The sequence below is a fragment of the Ruditapes philippinarum genome, unplaced genomic scaffold, assembly GCF_026571515.1.
Source record: "Ruditapes philippinarum isolate M1 unplaced genomic scaffold, ASM2657151v2 ctg6793_1_1_1_1, whole genome shotgun sequence".
Classification (NCBI taxonomy): domain Eukaryota; kingdom Metazoa; phylum Mollusca; class Bivalvia; order Venerida; family Veneridae; genus Ruditapes; species Ruditapes philippinarum.
The window spans coordinates 1-18,370 of record NW_026865829.1 but is presented as its reverse complement, the minus strand read 5'-3'; the positions used below and the strand labels follow the sequence as shown (position 1 = coordinate 18,370).

General features: G+C 31.2%; 1 protein-coding gene across 1 annotated transcript; it reads right to left on the bottom strand.

The window, feature by feature from the left end:
• Positions 1–1,948: 1,948 nt before the first annotated feature.
• On the bottom strand, positions 1,949–18,164 carry LOC132730457 (heat shock 70 kDa protein 12B-like; the record flags this gene model as incomplete). Its single annotated transcript, XM_060716382.1, has 11 exons — positions 1,949–2,880; positions 3,282–3,416; positions 3,623–3,767; positions 4,284–4,505; positions 5,558–5,709; positions 10,322–10,463; positions 14,722–14,802; positions 16,412–16,480; positions 16,667–16,771; positions 17,549–17,731; positions 18,012–18,164. Coding segments are annotated over 11 exons (2,319 nt in total), but the record flags the coding sequence as incomplete, so codon positions are not given.
• Positions 18,165–18,370: the final 206 nt, after the last annotated feature.

Here is an 18,370-nt window from a genome sequence, read left to right as displayed (position 1 = left end):
GATTTTATTTTGATTGAAACTAGTCAAATAAACTAGTACCGAATCATGAAAAAAATGAATGGTTAAATACTTTTTATCAACTATTGACTATGAACTGAATTGTTCGCCAAGAATCATGATCGACTTAACCTATGGTCCTCGGGATGGGAGTCCCAATCCTATGTCTTACCAAGTAATATATATATCTAATTTATCTCTCAGGAACATCTAAATAAAATTTCGGTTTCTCGTAGAAAATAGCAAAACATTCATTTCTTAATATTTTAAGATCTTAAGTTTGACAACATTGTATTTAAGTTTATCACGTTAAGAGAAGACACTCCGTAAACATAGTTTGTCGTTAATTGTGGCAATATTTAAAGAATTTACAAACAACTCTGTAAGTATCGTCCAAATAAACGAGCCTTAACTACCAATTGAATTCTTTCAAAGGTGTAAAATTGCAGCTGCATTTACATGTGAATTGATTTTTAAAAAAACAGCTTCATTTCCAAGTATTACATTTCTAAAAATATTCGTTGCAAAACAGATATTATGACGTTTTGGCATTTAAGAGTTTCCTTTGTTAAGAAATGAATTCCGAATTACTTAAAATGCCGCTCCCACTTCAACAGGAAGTTCAATTATTTTCCCCATAACTTTTTGACTGTTGGACGGCTGACAATTTTTTGAAATAATTTGGCACAAGTGGTCACCGTTATGACATCGTAAGAAGAGTAAAACAAAAATGAAAGAAAATAATTAATCTGAATAATGAGACAGATGTTTACGAGGGCTTACGGAATGAAGCCACAAATTCAATATGATGAAAAACTCATATTCTCTTTACATTGAAACAAAAATTAAAACAATATAAACGCATTATGGTCATCATGTGCATATATCAGCAAACACAAACAAAACGCAGCTTAATGTTGGTACAACGTCATACGCAGTGACGTTAAAAGTTTATTGAAGTTCATAATGTTTTCAAAGTATGAACTATAAGGTCTATGTAGCGGTTCCGTGGTCGCTCTATCAGCTAAAGATACATTTTACTGTCAAAATCGTAACCACATAACCTGCTGGAAATGAAAATGATAAGCATTTGTCATCAATAAAAGCCAAACTAGTCTTAACATCCTGTATGAATTCAACATACTCTATACTGTTGGTAGCTCAATATTGTATTTTTTATAAGTAAATCCCCTTGGTATTCAATTGGACTGTAATCAATTCAAAGCAGGGCAAATCTTTTACACAAATTCAACAGGATAATCTTACTAAAATTCATTTTAAAGCAAGTACAACAGAAACAATTGTTTTTTGTGTGTTATTTTGCTTTTATTCACTATGCTCGATTTTATAATAAATTATTACATAATTTGTGTGAGTTAACACTTCTGATTAATACATGTATATAAGTCCTTAATGACAGAATAAGCTGTAGCAAAAATAAAAATGTTGAATACAATTATATCATACTTATTGGAAAAAAACATTCTAACACAACTATTTATCGATTTGCATTTCACTAAATCAATAGCAATTTAAGAATTAGAATTAAGAGTTTTAGAAGTTTGTCTAATCATTTTACATAATTGTTTTTTTACAATAATAAGACCATTATTAACTAAACAAGTATGATAATAGGAGTTATAGCTAGTAACACTTATAGATGATGAATATTATGTGCATTCCAATGCTGTCAAAAGTTTATCGTCCGCGACAGAAAATGAACAAATTTTGGTACAGCTAATTTTTATAGAAATAGCAATCTTTTTCTTTAATATGTTAGGCTAACAATATTTACACAGTGTGCTTAAAGTAATAAAACAGAACAATTATAATCATGCTACATATATTCAGTATATATGATTAAAGAATAACATTGGCTCATACTAGCAAACAAATTATACTAAACAGAAGAAAAGTGTATATAAGTGTTCTGATTTAGTTTGGTTATACTCTATCCAAGAAAATCGACAGATTTTAGCATCATTTCACCAGATTCCTTGTCAACGACTTTTACAACAATCTCGGTCCCTCCGAAAATAAAACTTATTCCAAATTTATGGTTTCTTCCAGAGCTTGTGTCAGAAATAGGAACCGTAAGAGATCCGATGTGATTGCATCCATCTTCTGTTGTAAGCTGTGGATTTGTTGAAGAGGATACATACACATCGACACCAATAGTAGTTTGATTATCAGTAATAGGGCATGTTATTCTTTCTGGTTGTTCTTCATCCAACTTGACGGACTGTCCTGTTTTGACATGAATTCTAAAGATATCATGACATCGTAAGTCACCATTTTCATCTTTTTCAACTCTTCCTTTTGGATGATTGCATCTATCACTGTACCTATGAGTTGTTTCGTTCCCATATGTATACTTACAAATCCTTTCAGTAATTGTTGCAGGCTGATGTCCAAAGATAACAGCTCCTTTCACAACCGCTAATTCTGTGTCGACTGGAATTATTACATTAAGATCTTTGAATGTGGACTTTACATTCTCTTGCAACACCAATGATCCAGAAAATCCACCAACCATAAGAATGGCAGCACAACCATCAACTGAAGATTCCGTCAATATATTTTCAACATGACTTATTATTTTGCGGACGGTTGGTTCAAAAAACTCATTGAAGACGTCACAATCAATCCTCAACTTACCGCCAAAAAGGCGGACTTTGCTTTCAAATCTAGACTGTCGTATTAATTCCCTTACGTTCGTTTTTTTGAAAACATTACATAAGTCATAAAGGCTAATTGGGATTCGCATAGTCACGGCGGACCTTGTAGATTGAAAAAATTGGCGTTTGCTGCTTTCAAATTCACAAAACAAGTGAATGTAATCATCATAACATTCACTTTTGAATTTTGAGATGACTTCCGGTCCTGTAATACGATTAATTGATAATCTAAAGTAAACCCTGGTTCATCTGATATACCAATGCTATTATATTGATATGGTATTGATAAGTAAAAACTGAAACATATCTAAGTTCATACAACGATGAAAAGTCTTAATCAAAAGAAGTCTGAGTTAACACCTCCGGAAATGTATCCAAAGTTAAAGTTAGTTTAAAGAATATTTATTTTATTTTCATTTGCACGAAAGAAGACATAAAAATAATTTTACGGATGATGTAGGAAGCTTTAAAAGCTTTTTTTGAAAACACTTTATTCAGTAAAGGTAACAGTTACTATTACAAATTCACTTCTTATGTGTACGTTGTGATTTTAAAAAATATATTTCACTGTAAAATATTTCTTTGTGTCAAATATGAGTTACCTACCAACAATTCTTGATAAAAATTCTTCAAAAGCTTCATCTACTTTTGTTCCACCCCATGCACCACCACTTGCTTTATAAAGTTCCTTCAAGTTTCCATTATGAGTAACTTCATGTACAGTTATGTCAACTGTTCCTCCTGTTAAAGGAAACAAAGAATTAACCACTCAAAAATCATTTACACTTTAACAACAAAAACGAAAATTAACAGGCATATTACTTGCTTTCAAAACAAAATACAAAGTATTTTTTCTGACAGGTTTAATACATATATGCAAATGTTTATCAAATTAGAAAACAGTTAGTTTAAGCGTTTCGTTTTAGTAATATATTTAAGAAGAATACCCCCTGCGTCAAGGACAAGATATTTTGTTCCTGGTGAAAACGGAGAAATCAATGTCGTACACATTGACACTGCAAGATGACGACAATAAATAGATGCGGCTTCTGGTTCAAGACATAAACTTAGGTTCTTTCCTGGAATCCCAGCCTATAAAAGCAAACAAATGTTTATTAGACTAGAAGAAGTTAATATCCGAATCAGTTTAGATTCGTTACATAATTATCGTATAAAAATGCAAATAATGTAAATAGCTAAGTAAATATATTTTTAATCAAAACAAGGCCGCCACAGAGGGACAGTGATTGCATAGGGTTATATGAATAGTTCCTTTCTTTAGTAGAGGTTCGAATTAAATGAACAGGTTTTGAAATATGTACAAAACTAGTATGTATCTACAGACATATTATTAATGACTTGTTCATATAATATATTATAATTTAATATTGTTATATTATGTATATATGTTTATGTCATACACTGTTCGTTTATTGTGCATGTTTTTTATGCCCTATTGGGCTTTAAAGACTATTGGAATAAAAATAAAATGTCTACTGTCCAATAATAACACTAAAAGTGTTTAACCTTATTTTAAATAGTTTTTATCCGTTTTTTGTGTTTAAAAAATTAACGTTGAAGTTGCAATATCTGTTTACATTTATATACCTGCTGTGCTGCCTCTCTCATAAACTGTTTAGCTGCATCGTTCCATATTGCTGGAACAGTAAGAACCCAGTGTATGTCAGACGCAAAAAAACTCTCATCAATATGTTTGCTTAGAATTTCAAGAACATCCTTTCTTAAGAAATCAATAAAAAGCGAGAAAACCCTCATAGCCGGTAGTTTCTTACCAGTCTCATCTTCTAGTGTATCACGTCTTGTCATGCCCTTATACATAAGATAAAATATTCAATTAATTTCTTAAATATTTGAAACATAATCCTGAAATTAATTTCATGTTCATTGTCTAAATAAACCGCAAAATGAATAATGTATACTATTTTATATGTATTTAAGCGGGAAATAGTTAACCTTAATTGATATGTTGATATGAGGAGACCGGGACAAAGTGAAACCTTTTTTTCAATAATTTATATTATTTTCAATATGACAAGATCGATTATGAAATTTTTTTATCTCTTCACTTCAAAACAACCGATTTTTATAACTAATTGCAAACAGTTTTTGGGATTATAATGGATTGTGTGAATAACTTTGCACATGGCGGGGGGTAAAATGAAATAATGCATTGGTCAAAGTTAAACAGTAACTATAAAAAAATCTCAAAACTAAACGATAATGTCATTATATTTCTGTATAACACATACAGTAACAAATTTTCATAAGTATGAATTGGCACTTTAATGTATTTATTTATTTTTAATGTGGGATCAGCTCTATTATTCTTCATTTTGCTGAGGTAATTCTTGTTTAGTTAAGGTTGCGATGCGGACACTCCTTATGATATTAAACTAGGCTTTTTAACTTATAAACCATTTCTTTTTTTAAGTATCACTGTTTTAACTTTCCCCACCCATACTGTTTTATTTTGCCCTTTTTAACAAACTCACTTATTTATTCATATCTACGTTTTGTTCAAGAGTGATCACTTCCTAATTAAAGATTTCACTATGTAATTACTTGACAGATTGTACATGTATGAATATTTTAAAATTTTTTAAAATTTCCCCTTTTCCGCATCTACAAAGTATGGTTTCAAATCACATTGTACAAAAAAATTGTCACAAAACCCGTTCAATTCTACATGAAAAATTTTTATAACTTAGAGAATGTCTCATTGTGCCCTCGTCTTTGCAGACAGGGATGGAGAAAGACAGGGAGGTATATAGACATGGATGAAGAAATTTCTGCACGAGTGCGCGTGTACATAAGTACGTATGTATTACACTTGTGGCATTAATGTTCATATTATATTATACCTTTTCTCTAAAAAGCATCATTTTAAATCTTTTGAAGAAGAACCATTGGTATTGTTCCCCGTTTTCGCATATTTCAGCATAATAGTCCTCAGCTTCATAACCAATAGAATGTGGCGTTTCCCCATCAGAATTTATAAGAATGCATGTTGGAACTGAAACCAAAGTTTTATTTGATTGGATTACATTAGAAACAAATTAAACTCTACAAATAGAAAACAATTATCAAGGATTTTGTTTGAGAATAATGTTTGACATTTGCATTAGAATAATCATATTGAGATTTTGAGTCATAAAGAATAGACTATTATTTATCAAAATAATAATAATAAATAATAATAATTGAGGGAGTGGTGGCCTAGTGGTTAAGGTGTCTGCCTCTCAACCCAGAGATCATGGGTTCGAACCCTACTCGGGTCACGACCATGGTGTCCAGGAAGCGGACTCGGAAGTGATTAATATAAGTTGCAAGAACTTGTTTCGCAATCGAGCTTAAATAAATATGTTTAAACCAATAATAATAATAATAATAATAATAATAATAGTTATAGTAATTATAATAACTATAATATTAATAATAAATTAATGATAATAATAATAATAAAAATAATAATTCAGTTACCAATAACATAATGAAATGCTAAATGCTAATTAACGCATAAATGATCAGTTTTTGCATGAATGAAAACGATGCAAACTAAGAAGATGGAAACTGAGACATTTTGAAAAAGTAAACGTCCTTAAAACTTTTGCATTGCTCAAACTTATTTATCAGCTAACAGTATTACATAATCCAGACCAAGATATCATAAATAAAATAAAAAATCTCATATTTAACTTCCTAGGGGATAACAAACCAGACAAAATATCAAGAGATAAGAATATCCAAGGTTACCATTATTGGGGGGGGGGGGGGGGGAGGGGGCTTAAAAAAGACTTTGAAAGCTTTATTTACTCCTTAAATTGCTCTTTGGTTTAACGCATTAAATTGCAGCGACACTCTAATTAAATGGGTTAAAGTATATGAAAATATGTTAAATAAATACGGAACAATTCATATAGCAATGTAATTTAAACATAAAAGATATTGAAAGTTTTGATATTAGCTTTAGTTTTTTAAAAGACGTACTCAGTGCTTATTATGCGGTTTTGCAACACAGCATCAGAATCTTGTCAAATTTATTTTAAGAATGCTCTAAAGTTCAACCATTTTTGTGTCGAATCAGGAATATATTTTACAAACAAAATATTCTACAGACAAAACTTTGGTATCATGTGGATATTCAAAATATAATGAAATCAAACAGCATTAACTAAATCTTATTCTTAGGTAAATTTTTCATCTTCAAAAATAAATACGAGAAAGCGATAACAATTTTAAATGAATTTTTAAATTACATGCACCTTAGAGATACATGTAAACTTATTTTACAAAGACTCATTGCTGAAATGAAAAATAAGGTTAATGTCCATAACAACAAGTGGAGCATATGTCCTACACGCATGGAATTTTAATGAAACTTCATAGCAATATCAACCACTATAACAAGCTGTGTCGCGCACATAAACTAGTAATCTAGGTCAAAGGTTCAGGTCACACTTAGAGGTAATTGAAAAACGCTTGTTCGGAGCAAAACTTCTACATGCATAGAGGGATTTCAATATTACAATATAACACGCAAAGTGTCGCGTGCAAACTTTTGGTCCTTTCAGACAAGGTCAAGGTCACACATAGGGGTGAACGTTCAGAAAAAATATGAAAATATGTATTCGAACCATTTAGTCATCATTTATGTAGAGATTAAAACACAAAAGATCATTATCATGACTACGGGTGTGACATGCAAGGCGCAAAGGCCACTAAATTTAACTAAAATATAAAGTATTTGTCTAGTGCATATCTCCTACACATATGAAAGGATTCTTATAAAACTTCATAGAAATGTTCAACAATATGACAATCAGTGTCATGTGAATGAACCAAGTCTCTTAGTTAAAGTTATGGTCATTCTAAGAGGTCATTTAAATATGCTTGTTCGGTGCTTATTCTACATTTAACAACAACAACAACAAGAATGAAAATAATAATAATAATAAATATAATAATAATGTAACTGTACTGTTTGTTTTTTTTGGACTTTACGTCACATCGACACAGTATAGCGACGTTCCAGCTTAACTGGTGGAGTCAGGTGCCCTTCCGTGCATTATTTCAGGCACGAACGAGCACCTCTGTAGAACCCCCGACGTTCCAAAACTAGCTGGATAGCCTCCTCACATGAAAGAATCCAAAGTCCCTGTCGGGATTCGAACCCACAACGGTGAGGGACAAGTGGTTTGAAGTCAACGACCTTAGCCACTCGGCCACGTACGCCCCGTAACTGTACCAGAACAGATGTATAAGTAATTACGTAAAATGGTAAAGGATGGAACAAGAGGTGAACTGAGTATGGGTTTATCAGAAAAAACACATTATACAGGTATTAGGAAAAATCCAAAAATATTATCATTTTCCATTTTATGTTCATAATTACATATAAATGAGCATACACATAAGGCTTTTTTATCCCCCGCCGAAAAATTTTCGGCGGAGGATATAGAAATAGTATCCGTCCGTCCGAACTTCCGTCCGTCCGTCCGTCTGTCCGTCCTTCCGTCCGACATTTTTGTCCGGAGCATATCTCAAAAAGTATTTGAGTTATCAACTTGAAACTTCATAGGTGGATAGACCTCATTGAGGAGGAGTGCAGTGCACAAGAAAGATAACTACCTTGCATGATTTTGATTATTGCCCTTTTTATTTTTCAAAAATTGATTTTTGTCCAGAGCATACTCCAAAAGTCTATGGAAATTAACATGAAACTTAGGTGCATAGATCTCACTCAGGAGGTGTGGAGTGCCACCAAGAATGATAAACTCTACCTTTCATAATTTTGCATAATTGCCCTTTGTTATTTTTCATACCCAAAAATTTTCACCTGAGTGGGAGCAAACTTCAAAAAGTGTTGAGATATCAACATGAAATGTCATAGGTGGAATAGATCTTATTGAGGAGGAATGTTGTGCGCAAGAATGATAACTGTTCCCTATCAATTTTTGAGTTATTGCCATTTTTTTTTCATGCTTTTTGTCCAGAGCTTATCTCAAAAAAATTGAGAGGTTTCAACTGAAACTTCATAGGTGTGATCTCATTGAGGAGGAGAGCATGCTTAAGAATGCATATCTCTACCCTGCATTATTTTGAGTTATTGCCCTTTGTTATTTTCAAAATTAATTTTTGTCCAGAGCCATAACTCAAAAAGCCTTTGAGCATATCAAAATGAAACTTTATAGGTGCATAGATCTAACTCAGGAGTGTGCACTGCACAAAATGATAACCCTACCTTTTATAATTTTTGAGTTATTGCCCTTTTTCTTTTTCATACTTAATTTTTCAATCAATTTTTTTTCTCAAAAAGTATTTGACGTATAACTTGAAACTTCATAGCTGGGATAGATTTTACTGAGGAGGGATGCAGCACACAAGAATGATGACCTACCTGCATTAATTTTCAGTAATTGCCCTTTGTTATTTTCAGCCATCAGTATTCACATAGGTTTCAAATCTGTAATCACTATAGCCATCAGTTTTCATTACCAAAAGACCTCTTAAAATGGAATTATTCCGCTCTACTACATATACATTCTTCCAATGAGCAAACACATTCGGCGGGGGATGGCCATGTTGACATGGCTCTTGTTAAAAAAAGCAATGTATTGCCAGTGTTTTGACTGGCAGTGGGAAAGACCCATTTCTAAGACATTGACGGTACATATGATACCACATACTTATAACTTGATAAGTTTATCATGTATAAACGACAGAACGAGTACATTCGAATCGCCGATAGTTTGTCTACATAAAAGATGAAGTGAAAATGACTTTATTGCTAATAAAAAGAAATTAATAAAGGAATAAGTGTTATTTCAAAGATTTTCTAACAATGTATTCAAATTTAAAAATAAATCGTTAAAAAATATTGGGTCATTGCCTTCGATTTAAGAAATTTGAAAAAAGAAACCTAGCAAAAAAGTCCGCTTTATAATGTTTCATTCTGTTTGTTAACTTAAAATGATTCTCTTTATACGAATTTTAAAGTGAAAACATAAACAAAAAGGCAATAACTCTAAAATTAGGTAAGACACAGTTACGGTTCTTTTAGGTTATGTCCCGGACAAAGTTCAATGTGGAGAAATGAACACATGACAATAACTTCAAAATGAGGTCAGGCAGAGTTACGGTTTATTTGCACTGCACTTCTATTCAAGGAGATCTAGTTACCTACAAAGTTTCTTGTTGATGTCTCTTGCTGTTTCGAGTTATGTCCCGGACAAAGTTCAAAGTCTAAAAATGAACACAGGGCAATAACTCCAAAATTGGGCAATTAAGAGTTATTGTTCCTTTGCATTGCCCTTTTACTTTATAAGATCTATCTACCAAAAAATTTAATGTTGATATATTTAGTACATTCTGAGTTATGTTCTGGACAAGAAATCTGCAACGGACCGCGCAACTTACCGACCAACCGATCGACCGACCACCAGCTGACTCCAGAATACCCCACACACTTCATTTGTTGCAGGCTTAATAATGCACATGTTAAGATAATAATCTATTTCACTAGAGATGGAAAATCTTGATACTGAATTTTTTGTTAATCATTTAAGTCATCCTAATTTAACGTTTTTATATTTAAAACATATAAACTGAAGGTGACATTATTTTACCTTTAGGTGATATATTTGTGTTTTGAATGGCATTTGTTGTTATCTTCAGAGGATCTCGTTTGTAGTCATCCTTGTATGAAAACGCCCATCCTGAGTATGTTGTCCCAAAATCAATAGCAACCACAACTAACGAGCTCATTGCCTGTATAAAGAAACTTTCTGTTATTAACAGTAAAGGAATTAAAGCAAAGAACAAAGTCAACCAAAAAGCCGTGAAAAAGATAAAGCAAGATCTAAGCAAAAACATTACAATGATCGCAAAAGCAAAGGCAACAACTCAAATTAAAGTTGGAGACACTGTTTTGGTTAGAATACCAGCATAAAGGATTAAAACATAGAATCGAGGACAATTTGGAAAACGATACTTTTCAGAAAATAGGCCAACCCAACCCTGATATACCTGTATTAAATGTTAAATCAGAATATGGTAATATATGAAGACTACATCGTTATCATTTATTTCCGATAGAGTTTCTGGAAAATGAAGCAGTTATTGATTCAAATAATGGAGAACTAATGGCTAATGTTACTTCAAACATAGAAGAGAAAAAGGTAGAGGAAAACAGAGAATGCTTAAATATGTCGACATCAAGGAAGAAGGAGACAGTAGTGGAGATGATATTGTATTATATACATTAAAATCTGGTGATGCCTGGACTCCAAGTATTTACAGTGAAAATAAATTGACGTGTGTACCTAAACAGAAGATAACAAACAGGTGATGATAAAGGTGACGGTAAAACTTAGAAAAAATGTAGTGCAGAGAAAGGTCTAGAAAGAAAAGATGAAGACGAATCTCTTAGCAGTCACACTGGCAGCAAGAGTAAGGATTTAGAGACAGAATCAGTTTCATGAGAACAATAAGATATTACCCAGGAATTCATGAGAATAGTCTTAAGAATACAGGTATAGATACACAAGGAGTAAGTTAAGTTAAAGTTAATGTACGGCCAAGAAAACCCAGAAATGATACAAAAAAGCCTGAATGTCAGATTTTTAATCTTGTCAGATGACCACAAGATCTGATAAGCTGTACAAAGCCTATTTAATTCAGGAATTTTGGATGACATGAGCATATAAATTTAAAAAAAATGGTCAGTTCAGTATGGAAACTCAAAATCTTGGATGTTTTAAAGTTATTATGAATCAAATATTGCTTTTTGTATTAACCTTTATGCACCTTATATTGTTTTTTATATGCCCGAACAAATTTCTGACATATTATGTTATACCCCCTGGTGTCCGTCCGTCCTATAGCAATTTGTTTCCGGAGCAAAACTAAAGTTCCATTTGACTCACAAAATTCAAACTTCATAGGATGATTGTCCATATTGAGTAACAGACCTTTATTGATTTTTGGGTCACAATGTCAAATGTCAATGTAACTACATTATAACACAGTTTCCCTCATTACCTTAAGTATTAAATCAACCTACAGCTGTAACATTTCATATGATTAACATCATGCCAGTGAATGACCCTATTGCATTTTAGTGTCCCATAAGGTCAAAAGTCCAGGGTCACAATGATCTATACACCGAAAATTGTTGTTTTTAGAGCATAACTTAAAAATTTTTTTTGGCCCAAAGTGTTCCAAACTTCATAGGATGATTGTCAATATTGAGTAAAAAAAAACCTAATAATTCTTCGGTCACAAGCTCAAAAGATCAAGGTCCACTATAACCTTAAAACTTGAAAAACGGTTTCCGCTCAATAACTTAAGTATTATTCGACCTACAGCTGTAAAACTTTATAGGCATGAACAATCAATGTCCAATACATGACTCCTATTGATTTTTTAGGCGTCATAAGGGTCAAAGGGTCAGGGTCACAATAAAACCTTAACACTGAAAAATTGTGGGCTTCTGGAGGCATAAACACAAGTTCAATTTGGCTTACAGTATTCAAACGTCATACTAGGCATGATTGCCTCTATGAATTGAAAGATCCATATCTATATTGGGGTCACAAGGTCAAAGTCAATATCAAAATGACCTTAAATATTGTTAACAGTTTTACAACTGTCAAACCTTTCATAGGATGATCCCTATATTGAGTACATTAAAAATATATGCCCTAAAAAAATTTATATTATAGTTAAATGCCCTTTTCGTCTTTCCGTCCATCCGTCGTAGCATTTTTACTTACAAGATAGCAACTTGATGGTGGTGCTTTGGAAACAGTATATATATATATATTAAGGTTCTTCAGCTATAAACTTAAGGAAGATTGCTTTTTGAAGGAGGTAATACTTTATTTTAATGTGTTTATTTATCAAATACTTCAATTTATGTATACATTGTTTTTCCTTCATTAATGGGTACAGTGAAAGATGGCTGTTGTACAGAAGTCACAGTTTTTTTTGTTTATTCATTCAAGACTTACACTTTTCGGGCATATAATGCTCCGCTTAGCGGTGCTCTTGTTTTATATTGCAGGAATTGTTTAAAGTGGGGAGGAAAAAGAAAGTAAATTAAACATCTTTTTCATAGAGACTACAATATCCACAGAAATGCTTTATTGACAATTGAGTATTGTTTTTTACAGTGTAGCCAGAATTCGTCGAGAAAAGAATAATTTTATTATTATATTTGATTAAAACTGAGTATTGTATTTAATATTGTAATATTTTTTCTTTATAACAGTTTTTATGTGGTGAAATTTTTTTTATTCCATAGGCTTAGGTATAATCATGACTTTATACTAATGTGACCTGTATTGCCTTAAGGTGATTAAGGTGTTTCTGACCTTAAGGTGGTTAGAATAGTTCTGATATTAAGATGGTGTTACCATTATTTTTGGAAAATGACAGATTTCATTTTAACAGGCAAGGAAAAAATGTAGCAAGGTCTATTTTTCGGATAGTATGTGTTTTCTAATTTTTGTATCGGTATTATTTTTGTAAGAGTTGTTTCCCTTTGACTTTGGCGGAAAACTATACATTTCGTGTGAAACTCGCTAGAAATTTCCATAATAAACGCCGTATTCGGATGTTTCTAAATTCAAAATGTTACCAGTTGAATTCTGCTTAAGCCGGTCCTACGGTGCGTTGACACTAGTTTGCACTTGACATTCTGTTCAGTGCGTTGGTTGGTAGACACTGAGAGAGGAAGCGTCTCTCTGGTCACTAGTTTTATGAAGTTTCTTATACTGAAACATTTTCTTTTTTTGGTTGAAACCGTACATCACTTGATAAAGTAAGTATTGCAATGGCTAAAACATTTCATTGAATAATTATAGTCTTTGTTGTTTTGGCTAAGTAATGTACACGCATCATTTCCAAGATAAATCCGAGATATATACCACTTTCATTTTTAATTTTTAATATTCTATCATTTACTTATTCTGACAAATTTATATGTATATAATACTTGATGCATTATTATTGTTCACGGCAGCACTTAGTGAGATTCATTCGTGGATGATGTCGTATATTGTTAAAAAGGGCTAAAAATTTTATTATCTATGAAAGTAATGTTTTATATATGATGTACTTAGATGCGTCATTAAATCTTAATAACTTTAGCATTGTTATAAATGAAAGCACAAGGACCACTGTATCATTGAGTTATGAATTGCTATGATCTTAGCTACGAACTAGGTATTTCTATGATTGGAGATGTATAAAGAGCTATGAATTTGAACCATGAGGCATTTTACTTCCTCCAGGTAAGATGTATATTCATTATGAATAATATAAAAGAGAGATAACTCTTTATATGACTTATAATTATGAATCTCCATCATTTGGTAAGGACGGTTATTATTGTTCATTTCAGTGCCTTCCTTACTTGCATGTTTACATGTATACATGAAATGTACATAGAACTGTAGAATGATGGTTACCAACTTGATGTAACAGTTGGTATACTTTGTTTATTGATTATGATGAACTGTTGGTATATAAACTTAAGTCAATAAATTACACATGGTCGAACCTGAAAACAATATTCTGTATATATTGCTACCACGGAAAAGATACTCAAAATTTAAAATGTTTATTAAAAGCAATTATTTGAATCAATTTTCATAGAATATTAATAACGTACAAAACTTTAAAAAAATCTGAAGAATCACTCTTACCTTTCTTGAACTATATTGCAATATTTCAAAAGAGAGAACAATATAGTATATCAACATAGATATATGTCAGTTTATGCCATTGATCTTTATACAACAATCAAAATATTTAGACATATATAGTTAATTACCATAAGTAATACATATAAGCCATTTATTACAGTAAAACATTAAATAATTTAAAAGTAAACGGTTTTAAATTTGTTTTCGTTTCTTTTTGGCAAATGGGATTTTTTTTCTGTCTTTGATCGTTTTTACTTGGTAAATGGTTTTCATCGATGAAACGCATAACTTCATAAATTTTGTTTTATGTAACTCACTTGTCTATCCAGATCTGTTTCATGTTTCTTCATCTTCAATTGAAATTCTTTGTATTTTATCGCTTCATCTTTATAAGATCTCTTAAATCATATACAAGTCATAGATTGAGTATTAATTCATGTTTACAAATTAAACTAAATATATGATATTGTCTATAAGTATAAAACGATTCGTTCGTAAAAGTAGTTGCATTTTTCAGCATTATGCAAAAACAAACAAACCATTTCCTTTATTTCTAATACAACGATACTCGTATATTTTGTTGAAGCTTTACTACAAAAAAGAACAACAGAGGTATGATAAGATATGCAACATTCCGATTATAACGTACATATTTATGCACTCCTCTTTTGTGCCAATGACTCTATACTCATTTTTTAATCTTATTATTAAATACTCATTTAAAAGAAACAAAGTCAGCAATTATAATGTTTCTGAAAAGGTAAATTCCAAGCGGCGTTAAACTTTTATGTTTTGTTTGAAAAACGATCTTTGTTTTATCAAACTATATATTTAATAATATGTGATTTTGGGGAAGTACATTATATCACTTTTAAGCCTTCTTCAAAACTACGACATAAAAACTATTTTACCGACGTCAATGACGTTTGTTTCTAAAATCATGAAGAACGGGAAACGAAACGTCCTCTTGACAAAATAAATTAGAAAAAGAAGACCGCTAGAGTAGAGATATCGAGGGCTTCCTTACAGTGCATGCATTTATATAATTGAAGACACTTTACTCTTTAAAATATTATGAAACAATTTCCTAGAAATTACATATTCAATCTTTAGATAAGATAAAGTCTGCTTTAACAATTATTCAATTTACATGTAGTATTAATGATCATTGTCTGAATATTACAATATCAGTATTGATTACGAATAGAAATTAGACAACATCAAATAATATATACCATTTGGTCTATCTCCATTTGCAGCTTTAAGTAATTTTCTTTCAATTGTTTGTTTTCTTGTTTTGTCTCTGACACTTCATTCATAACGTGTGTTAATGAAGTTTTCTACAAAAAGCAGTCTATATCCAATTAAAACATCTTTCCAGTCATATTAATTTCATACTGTGCATCGCTTGTATTCAGACGGTCGTTTAAGGATATGAAAAAAATGACGACAAAAAGAGGCGCCTACGTGGAATACTAGATCAAGCTCGAAACCAGATTAAAGACGCTGCGGGAAAACAAAATATGAAATTTGTATCTTATAGATAAAATATTACCTTAATTGCTCAGTTCAATAATAAAAGAAACATATATCATGTCCTATATAATTAGGATAGAGATACGATATTGTACTTGCCCTGATCCCTGATGGAGCAAATGTATAATCTACGCAAATTGTATTCTCCCCTGAACTACATGTACAATATCGATTCGGTCGCAGTTAAGATGGCGACACGAAATACGATTTTAGGAACCTAACTGGCGGTCATTGTTTCAAGCTGCAAAATTGTTTGCAACAGTATTTAATAATGACTGTGTTTGAGGGGTTGGAGGACAAGTAAAACCATGATTTCATTGCACTCTTACGATACCAATAATTTTTCTTTCACATTTGGATGTGTATGACGGTCTGTGTGTTTTTCATTTTCCTCATTATAACGATTGTTTAAATGCAAGTTTTTTCCATGCGGCATGTAGAAAGATATGCAAAATTATCACTAAAACATACGTGTTTTTCATTGTCCGCTTCGAGTTGTTTCATTTTATCTTCTAATTGTCTGGTTTTGTTCATTGATATCTGAATAAAATATATCAATTTTCAATTGATTGATGTAACATTTCCTTAATTACTTTAGTTAATATATAAAAGCAAAATGAAATAAACGCAAATGTAGTTTTTTTATAGATTAATCTCGAAAAATTTAAAGCATTGTTTATTAAAATTATTTACTTAATATAAAAACATCCGAATGCATATGCTTACTTCAATGACTCTATCCGTTTTCAATGTTTTGTGTTCTTCCTCCAAAGAATCATCTTGCTGCTTTAAGTATATAAGCTCATTAGGCTCTTGTACGGACATCATTTCCTATCAAATAGAATATATTAGTCCGCAATTTCAGAATAAAAATGTTCAATTGAAAGGGCAGACATTTGGCAATTGATCATAATAATATGCTCTGTTCCTTCTGTCCGTATCAAGCTATTGGTGACGAATTTCACTTCTTATTTGAATGTTCGTATTTTTATGACATCTTATTCCCAGTTTTTATATTCATCCCAATATTTTTAAACTGTCAGATTAATGAATAGTTGTGATAAAAAAATCTACTAAAATTCTCTTTATTTTGTAAAATAAATATGTTAAAATTTAGATAATTAATACTTCTCATTCTCTGTTCCAATTCGTTACAATGGAAAATACATGTTGTATTGAATTCAGTAGTTGAAAAAGAACAATATCATCTCCTTTTTGGTTTATTTAGCTAGTCAAAATTGTATTCTTTTATTGTGATATTAGTGATTTTTGACTGTTGTTTTCTGTTGTTTGTTATGACCAGTTGCATATAATATGCCTTGGTTTAATAAAAACTGAAACTGAAATTGAACGAAGCATAAACATTTAACCGAATATATAGTTACTGTTGCAAATCCGTCGTTTAAGACATTTTAAGGAAATTCAGACAAAATCATGTCAAGCTGTTTTTATAAACAACATCTAGACTTTGACACAAGATATTTATCGTTACGTAAAAGTATTGTAATCATTTAATAAAAACTATGACCGGCTAAATTATTTCTTATCAAAATATCGGTGTCATTTTGCAATTCAATGTTGGCTATAATGTTTATGAATTGTTATTACCTCCAACTGTAAAAGTAATGAAGAAATTAATTCCTTTGAAGATGACACGTCATTGCTTTTGATATGTTCAGGCAGGTCACTTTCACTTTCGCTGTCATCCAACATATTTTTTATAATTTCAAGAATGTTTTTCACAAGAAACTGATATTCGAAGGGTTCACAATCGGCATTATTATGCTGCATCTACAACAAATTAGTTATACATTATAATAAAAAATAATAAAAATTTACTTGCACTGAAGATTAAACAATCATAAAAATAATTTGCGTGCCAAATATTTAAGTTTCATTTGTCTATCTGTTTCCATGCATTGATTAAGGCAGACAACACTTTATTCCTCAAACTCTATGGAAATTATATAAGCTTTTATGAATATAGATACACAGTTCAATTAAAATGATGAAATATTTATAAACTGTATGATAATTAGTTTCTTTGAAATATGTAAAACAATAAATTCACCTTCTCTATATCTTCTACACCATTTGAACACGACTGGCAATTATTTTGCCAATGCCTCAAAAGTACCAACAAATGATCAAACAACATTTCCCGATCTTCGTTTGAAATGAGCAGGTCTTTTGCATATATCAATGTATCTATGTCTTCTAAAACCTTAAAAATACAGAATTATTCAACAATAAGCCAATGATGCATACATTTAAACTTTTCTAACCTTTAAACTGTATTGCTAAATGCAAGAAAAGGACGATTTTATTTTAGCATTTTTAATGATTGTAAGACTTTAACGACTTGGATTTTCATCAACTCTTATTATTTCATAATTGTCAGTATGAGTCGCTTTTAAGGGAAAAGGCAAA